Raw genomic sequence first — 8,993 nt, forward strand, 5'->3', positions numbered from 1 at the left:
TGGAAGGCTTCATTTTAAGAAGGAGGGAAAGCAATTTTCAATATAGTGTAATGAAAACATTATTCCTACAGGAAAAAAAGAGGAAAAAAGTAATCATTATCTATGAAATAGCTCGTGTTGAGTCACAGCCCAGGGAGGCTTGCACTCAGTGAATAAAGGGCTGGTCAGACGGCTGAATTGATTTCAGAGGCTGGGAGGGAGAAGTGATGGGGGCCAGGCTGCTGGGAGGGCTCAGGAGATACCCTCTCTGCAGCAGGAGATACCCCAGCACCCATTGAGCTGCCCATCACTGCTGGACCTTCACTGTGCTCCCCATCCAAGCCCTGCTGTGCTCCCATCACTGCTACCTGGGAGCTGGGAATTGGATTGGGATCTCTAAAGCCATACATGCACAAAATACCACCCAAAATCCTAAATCACCGTTCCCCTCTCTTAGTTATATTCAGAAAAGATGCAAAATGACCTAACAGGGCAAGAATAAAAATCTCTGCTCTGTAACAGCTCCCCAGGGGTTGGGGCACATCCCCTCCATGCCTCAGTTTCCCCCGCAGCCAAGTGCTGCACAAGGCGAGCTTCATTAGTGCAGCCTGACATCCACCGCACTCTGCCTCCTCCCGCTCTTCTCCCTGCTCCCGTCGGGAGACAAATCCATCGCGTCACGGGCATGCCGAGCATCGGCACCGAAACGCATCTTCATTTTCCAGCCGGCGCTAACCCTCGCCCTCCTCCCGCCCGCATCCAGCACCGTGTTTATGTTCCGCTTCCTGGGAAACAAGAGACTCGTTACCATGCGGAGGGCGACAGCAGAGCGATTAGTGAAATTTGTTACCCACATGCTCTGAACAAAATTAAATTAAAAGTGCTGCTTTGCTGTCAAGATAAGGGCCAAGCCGGAGAGATAATTTTTCACTCTCAAACACTCAATTACTCGCTGAGGCTGTATCAGATACAATCAAAAAATAAATAAATAAATAGAAAGACCCACACTGCCTCCAGGAACAGATGTAAAAGCTGTTATCTCTAGCGCAGTCCGGGGAAGTTAAAGAGCCTGCGGCTGCCACGGCACTGCGACCGCTTTAATTGTGGACCCCTCTGCTTCCCAGCTCGTGATTTTCAACCAGCTTCCCTCCCACAGTGGCCCCTCTCCCCAAAGCTCAGTACCCTGGGCACTCCTGTACCTACAGCCACCAAGGACGTACAGGACCAAAGAGGCAGCTGGAGCAGCCCCAGCCCAGCTTCCCTGCATGGATGGGGATGGAGAGGGGCTCTGGGTGGTTTTATGCTGCTGCAGTGCCTGCTTGCTCTGCGAGCAAAATAAGCCATCATGCAAAAACACTACATTTGTTTGCTCGCTGGAAAAAGAGCATCCATGACGGAGCTTTTGAGAGCCAAGAAAGGTCAGGAATTAACAGCATCCCTCATCAGCACCACCACCCTGGGCCACCACAGGGGCTGTGCAGGGGCTGCGTTGCAGGGGCGCAACCAGGAAGGGTGGATGTACCCCTGTGCTGAAGGAGGTAAAGATAAGACTTGTGCCATGAAGGAATCTACTCCCCAGAGATTTGAAGACATCCAAAACCCATGGGACCCCAGTTGTCCCCTCTGGAATGCTCTTCCCTGCCTCACAGAAAGCAGCACGGCTCCATATGCCCCAACCAGCCAGGTGAGTGCCAGACACCAGCACTGACCTGTCTGTCTGTTCCTGCAGTGAGTGGCTGTGTGTCCCCTTCCTAGGGAAACTGAGGCAAGGCTGGCTGTGTCACAGACTGACTGCAGAGGAGGGGACGGGCAGCAGCCGAGCCAGCACGGGGCTGCCAGGGCCCACAGGGAGGGAGGAGGCTCCCAGAGTTCAGACAAGACAGCACAAGGCACAAACAGACCCATTACTCCCTCTTATTACTGTAAGCAACCAGATCTGTGTTTGCTTTACTGCCTTTTGTCTTCCATTTGATTCCCGATGGCGTCTCCCTCAGTTTAAAGGCTGCTGGCATAGCGAGCCAAACCCAGCGCAGACCCCGGGGTGAGGGGGAGGGGGTGATACCCCCAGGACCACAGCAGAGACAGGGCTGGGGGCACTGGCAGAGCATGGAGAACGGTACCCAAATTTCATTCTGCATTTCGTTTAGTTCCCCATGAAATAATAAGTGTCTGCTGCCTCCGGAGACAGGAGAGGATCAAAGCAAAGCTTCCTCATATGTAACAGACTCCGAATACCTAATATTCCCTTATAAAAGGCCTTGTTTTAAACACCAAATACAGAGGCAGATCAAAGCTCAGCTTCTCATTTCTCTAACAGCCCTCAGAAGACTTCACCAGCCAGCAAGGCACACGCATGCGAGGCTGACACCGATCCAAGGTACATAATTGGACTCTACTAATTTGTCTAAACCATCATTGCGTGCTATGGAAACAGCCGAGTGCCTCATTCCTGGAGACCTTAGCTAAGAGCATCCCAAAGCAGGTTGCTGGGATGGGAAGGTACCACCTGGATGAAAGCAATGCATGAAAATAGTGTGATATATTTCCCTGCTCCTCTTTGGACAGACTGCAATAGGGGCGATGCTGAGAGGGGTGAAGCAATCCCAGACCCAAGCGTGGAGGAGTGGGCTCTCGGGGTGGTCAACAGTCACCATCAGACAATGGCTGGGTTGCAGGAGGGGCCAGAGGCTCTCCAGATCTCTGAGATGATCAGGGTAAGGATGCTTAGTCCCTCACAGGACCTCCGCACAACATCGTCACTGTCTCTGCCTCAGTTTCCCCTAAGCCAGGCAGCTGCACAGCATCTGCTCTGCAGTTCCGATGCAATGTTGATTTACTTTTCATTTACCCCTTAGAAACCATCTCCCAGAAGGGACTTTGAAAGTGCAGGAACATTTCTGTGTTAAAGAGCAGCAGCTCCGGGGTCCAAGGAAGCAGACGGAGGTGGGGGGTGCTCACTTGTGCCTCCCCATCGGCAAGCCAGGGGGGTTTCATTAGACTCCTTGAGTCCTTGACGAGCCGTGCATCACAGTGTGGGGGCAAGCCCACCACTGCAGGGAGCCTGGTACAGCCTTGGAGTTGTGATGCTGCTTTTTTCCTCCCCACCCCCCCACCATCTTTCTCTGCATTTGAGTGGCCATGGGCAGGCCCTGTGTGCGACCTGGGAGCATCAGGGATGCAGAATCAGACCCGCAGCTGAAAATACTTTGCTGAGCAGGAGGTAACCACCACCCCAGAGCAAGAGGATGGAGGAGGAGCGATGCACTGTGCTAGCAAGGGCTCTGCCTCCCTGGTTTGGAGGGAGGTTTTTTTGCTACTGGTATTTTCCTCGCTAACTCAGAGGGAGACCTGACTGAACACATCCCACATTGCTCAGGAGAAGAGAGGAACTGAGTAAGAATCAAAGCCTGATATCACCCGTGACGGGCAGCTGGGGATGTGGATTAGCATCTCTACAACCCTGGCAGGTTCTCCCTTGTAGAGGCTTTAATGTTGCTGGAAAGTGCGATGACTGACAGTCCCAGACACAGAGCCATCCGTGTGCCACAGCCACCATGCAAGGAGGTTCCCGTGCTTCTCAATTCTACCAGGGGGGCAGGAAAGGGCAGAGCTAGTCTACTCCCTAGCAAGCAGAGTCCTGGCATGCACAAACCTGTTGAGAGCAGGTTGCAAGAAAATCTCATTTCTGGAAAAATCTAATTTCTGGAAAATCTCATGGAGTCAGTAACAAGGGTCAGCAGAACCAGCAACCCCTGGCCCCAGCTGAGGGTCCCTCCAGTCTCCCAGCACAGAGAAGTCCTCTCCCAGGACTTGTTTCACTTGGAAAAGTAGGATATTAAGTCAAAATTCCAGCTCTCTTGGGACTGCAGGCTGGTCCTGCCATCAGCGTTGGCATCCAGAAAGTCTCCTCTGCGTTATTTCTTACACTCTCCCCACCTCTAATGTCTCCGGAGACTTTCAAAAACAGAGGAACATACGTGAAGGGGATCCCACAGACCTAGAAGCCAGAAATATGCGCAATGTGGCCTGCTGGGACCACAGAAGGGGATGTCTTGGCTGTCCCTGCCTCTGTATCCCAACTGATCAGATTTACTTCTCCACATATGCCAGTATCAAAAACCAGGTACCAACAAGTCTGTTGCTCCTGAGCTACCAGAACAAGGTCTCCTTTGCTCAATACTTACCTATGGGAATGTCTCACTAATATAACTTACCAAGGCACTATGAAACCTGCAGCCTTTCTTCTACAGGAGACAAACAAAGCCCCCACCACTCAACCAGCCACTTCAACAAAGCTCGAAATAAAACCAAACCCACGCACCACCTAAGTGGAATCTTCCCAGCACATCAGCTGGGATCGATGCCTTGAGAGTCTCAGCAATGAGGCTCAGTCCTACAAAACCAAATCCAAGGAGAGAAACCCTGAGGAATCTCTCTCCTTGGACCTGATAACTATCTCAAAGCACCTGCAATGACACACAACCTCAGTGAAATCGATATGGGAACATCATTGTAAGAATTAACCGTACCTGACGATGCATCCTTCTCTATTAGAGTTATGATCTCGTCCAATTATGGATCTTTGCTGAACTTGTAATTATGAGTTTGGTACAGTGACTTCCCACTAAGCTATTGCTTTCCTTCCACGAGGGAGAGAAGAGTCAATGAAAGGATAATGGAAATTTCCTTTCAAGGACGCAGCGATGGCAAAATTTAGCTAGACAGGAGGGGAAATACAATGGGGACTTTATGCGAGACAATTCCCTCGGTTAGCCACCACCGAACACACCAGGTTCTCGCAGCATCACTCAAACGCTAACGCAGATCTAACGGCCAGCTCTGTGCAACCACGTGAGGCAGCTCTTCCTCCCAAATTCCCTTCGTACCCAGCCATCAAAGCTGCCCAGGTGAACAACAGCTTATTCAAAGGAAAACAAAGGAATTCTTCCCATTTATCTAATCCTTTATATCTGCCCTACAAGGAAGCTTAAACAAACAACCCAAAGCCAACGCATGTGTCAGTAAGAGCATCTTTGTACTCGGCATACAGCACGAGCGTGTTTCGAGAGACTGACAGAGCACTGGACCGCACAGGGAATGGCGTCTAGGCAGCAGGAAAGCAAAGATTTATCCGCTTTTCATTAAAACACGCTTTTCCATACCTTGCTTCTGCACCATCAGCCTTTTCCCTTGTGGTAGCTGAAAAAAACCCAAACTTCAGTGACTTTTCCGAAGTACCCAAGGACTTTCACCCAAGTATTTCAGAGTCACTCATTATAAAAACAACCTCAGTGCTTGGGAAAACTTCCCCCTGCAACAGCATCTTTTTGGTACTACTTTTTTTGTTTCTGTTTTCGATGCAACTAATTTCCTCCTCCTTTTCCAAAGCAGACATCGCGAATCACTTTCCCCTTAACACAGCTATGTTTGTACTACAACAGCTAACTTGAACTCATTAATTCTCTCCCTTCTTTTCATTGAAAGCTCATTTTAAACTCACTGAGAATTTCTCGTGGTTCTAAAACACACGAAAAGAAAAAGAAATAAAAATTGAATGCCCTGCCTTTCGGCAGGAACAAATGCAATACAACCCCTGTGCATGCATGTGTTCATTCCCATCTGCAATCATCAAGCTGATCGGAGGTGTTGAGGTAATTTCACATTCAAATAAACACATTGCGAGCATTTATCGGAATGCCTAATCATTGAAACAAATGGGGCCGTGTTTGCTGCAGTGGGCGCAGGCATCTATTTGGCGTGCTGCGCTCTGCCGATGCCCGGCTTAATACAGAAAACAAATGGAGGGAGCAGACCCACTGTGCGATTTTTAAATTGCTTCCCAACGCCGTTATTTCCTGACGGTGATTTCTCAAATTCTGCAGCAGCAGCAGCAAGGCTCGCCCCGTCCTCCACCAAAATGCTTGGTCCGAGGGTCCCAAATAAAAACCATCCAGCGTGATATGACCAGAGGAAATGTGAATGCTAATTTCAAATTGTGGATGATGTTTCTGTTTCTCAGCTCCTCTAAGTCACAAAAAAAGCCTGAAGGGACTCAGGTGTACAAATCCCTGCCCCAGCCCTCATTTTGAATTTGTTGCTTTTAATTGCCTTTGTGCTCAGAGGAAGCCTGGGAAATTTCTGTCCGACAGATGATTTGCATGGGAAATAAAGGGAAAAAAAGAGGAGTTTGGAGCAAGAAATTGCCAAGGTGACCATTGTCAACAGCAGCACTGGTGCCAAGATGATGATGGACAGAGTCACCATGCACTGGTGTAGATATAGGGAAGTGCCAGGGTGCTATGTAACTGATACAAGAAACCTTCAAAGAAATCCAGAACCACAGCAACATTACTGGAAAATGCTATCTACAGTTCCTGCATAGTCCTGCATCACACAAACACCACATCTTGGGATGTCCTTATCCCTACAGAATGGTATTGCGGTCCTTACACAAATTTATGCAGCACTGCTCACAGAAACAGCCAAAGTCCTCAACCATTTTTTCCTCTTACATCCACGTGCAACACCAATGCCTGTGTCATTTGGTACCTTTGCTTCGTCTCCGGCTCCGATACTGCTCGGTGTAGAAGGTTAGCTGGGTTTCATCGTCTGCCTCTGAGCCTGAGTTTCCCTTGGCACGTCCAAACCCAATCCCACCTGCAAGCAACAGAGAGGAAAAAAAAATCAGCCCTGCCAGCTGGGATACACAGCAGTGAGGGGGAGCTGGGAGGGAGCTCCTCAGCAGAGCTGTGGGATTTGGCCATCGTCCACTGCTCCCAGGCCAGGTGCTCTGCTTGGGGCCACCAGAAACGACCGGGAACTTCTATTACTTGTGATTTTGCTGTTTCCTTATTGCCTGAATCAAGATCGCATAGTGTCAATTGTGATGCAAATATAAGAAGGTGCTTTCTACCCTCAGGAATGTATTTTACAAATGTATCATGATGTATTTACCAAGAAAACCTCTGAATGTAGAAGCAGCTCTCCCCAAGGACATCTACATGGTGAAATACGGTGAATTTTAGGTGTTTGCCTCAAAGCAAACCCAGCAGGTACAAACGTGAGAGGGGGAATGCAGCACTCAGGGGGTCCTCAGCCCCCACTTTGGCCCATCTGCTCCACCAGCTCACTGTGATGGCCAGCAGCACAGGTCCCTGTGGTGGCCGGTACAGGCAGCCGTGGCAGGGAGCAAAGCTGGCCCTTGGTTTACCTGGCATCTCCCTCCTAGAGCCGCTGAGGGATGCTGGAGCTCAGCTCCCTTCAGCCACCAGACTCACCAAGGAGCGACAGACACTTAAAAAAGCAAGGCAGACTCTAACTGGCAGTAGTCCTTCAATCCTTGCAGAGTTTAAAGCAAAGAGGCCTCTAGGGGTTGACAGTAGCCCTTTAAACTGCCATTAAAATATTTTACTGTTTTTAAAAAATCCTTTATTCTAGGCAGAAGCACAATTTCCCCACTTCTTGGCAGGAGAACAGAAAACGAGTGGTGCCTTCTGCCCTCTGAAATCCTTAATCACCATGATGAGAGGTGGCTGGCAGAGACCGGAGGGACACCGGGAGCTCAGCACGTGGCTCCTGCCCCATCCAGGCCATGCAGTGCCCTCAAAGGGGTCTCAAGGGGGACAAATTGAAAGAGGTTTTGCCAGCTCTTTTCCTCCTGAAAGCAGCAGAGGGGATCAGCACTCGCACACAGCAGCGTTTAGTGCTTGGGTGTGGGATCTGGGGGTTTGCAGACTTGCACCTCAAATCCTAACCCACCGCCAGCCCCTCTTCAAACCCCCACCTCACAGCAAACATCTCATGTCACGATAGACCTGCACCCAGGGACCGGGGTTTTGAAGGGCACAGCAGAGTAGTAAAACCAATAAGGCTTATTCACATCAGCGAGGAAAATCTTAATTAACCTGAACTTCTAATGCAGGCCCTTGGGCGACCGGCCAGGGCTGCAGCTCTGCTGCACATCCCCTTCTCCATCACCTTCTATAAGTCAGACCTGGTCCCTTTCATGCAGGCAGATGGCCGGGGTTGGCCAGAGGCAGCAATTTGGTGCTCGCTCCCTTTCCCACCCTGCCAAGGCGAGCAGGCAGCGGGTGCAGGCAGCAGCTGCCCCACCAGCCCCCATCACAGCCCCCTCCGGCCACTCTGCGTTTGTTTGCCGGCTGCGTCTCGGTGATGGATGGTGCTGACATGTTAAATTACTCAGGCTGGATGTCTTCGGAGAGCTGGTGACAGCGATATTGCATTTTCTGATTACCCAGCACTGCGCAGGATGTATAAATACAGGAGTCGGGAGACCCGGCGTGGGTCCCCAGCCCACAGCGGAAACGTCTCCTCTGACCCAACACGCGGTGGCAGAGGTCAGCCTGGAAACACGAGCCTGGGGCAGAGAAACACCTGCAAGGGATGCCCTTTTACCCCTTCACACTATCAAGGATGCTGGAACGCATCTTGGTTGTGGTTTTGGGGGTCCCAAAACCCAATCAGGGCAGTTTATAGGATGCAGGAGAGCTGATCCTTGGCTGATCCTTGACTAATCCTGCCATGAGCCTGATTTCATGTTTAACTGGCTTCGAAATCTCACTGAAGCATCCCTACGAGATGCTCACGCTTGGGCCAATACCTCCTGCACTGGCTCCACCGGCACAGGGTCAAGGTTGCTCACAACGGGGTTGAGGATGCTCATAGCAGAGAGCACCTATATGCAAGCCCAGACATGGATGAACAGGAGAGCACCCAATTAAAGTCAAGCAACCCTGCCTGACCAGTGCTTTTTTCCTCTTAAAAAGAGGGAGAAAAAGGACAAGTAAAAGAAAAAAAAAATCACCACTACTGGTTGTGGATCAGAATGAGATGCTTAAAAGACAAGACAGAGAAAGAGCAACTTTGCAGCACTGGGTACCCGTAATGCGCTGACAACTCTCCCCCAAGGAGCTATACACACTTTTGCACCTAGTTTACTCCTGCTATTTAAATTTGAGAAAAAGCAAAGCTCCCCCTCCTCGTCCGAGCCCCCC

General features: G+C 50.3%; 1 protein-coding gene across 1 annotated transcript in view; it reads right to left on the reverse strand.

Moving 5' to 3' along the window:
• ASTN2 (astrotactin 2) overlaps positions 1 to 6,636 on the reverse strand; it is a gene marked incomplete at its 5' end in the record, with an annotated part of 104,200 nt that extends 97,564 nt beyond the window's left edge. The window contains 1 exon segment of the mRNA XM_010178951.1: positions 6,529 to 6,636. Coding sequence (XP_010177253.1) covers positions 6,529 to 6,636 — 108 coding nt within the window.
• Between the last annotated feature and the right edge of the window lie 2,357 nt (positions 6,637 to 8,993).

This window comes from Mesitornis unicolor, unplaced genomic scaffold (assembly GCF_000695765.1).
Source record: "Mesitornis unicolor isolate BGI_N332 unplaced genomic scaffold, ASM69576v1 scaffold2842, whole genome shotgun sequence".
Taxonomy (NCBI): Eukaryota; Metazoa; Chordata; class Aves; order Mesitornithiformes; family Mesitornithidae; genus Mesitornis; species Mesitornis unicolor.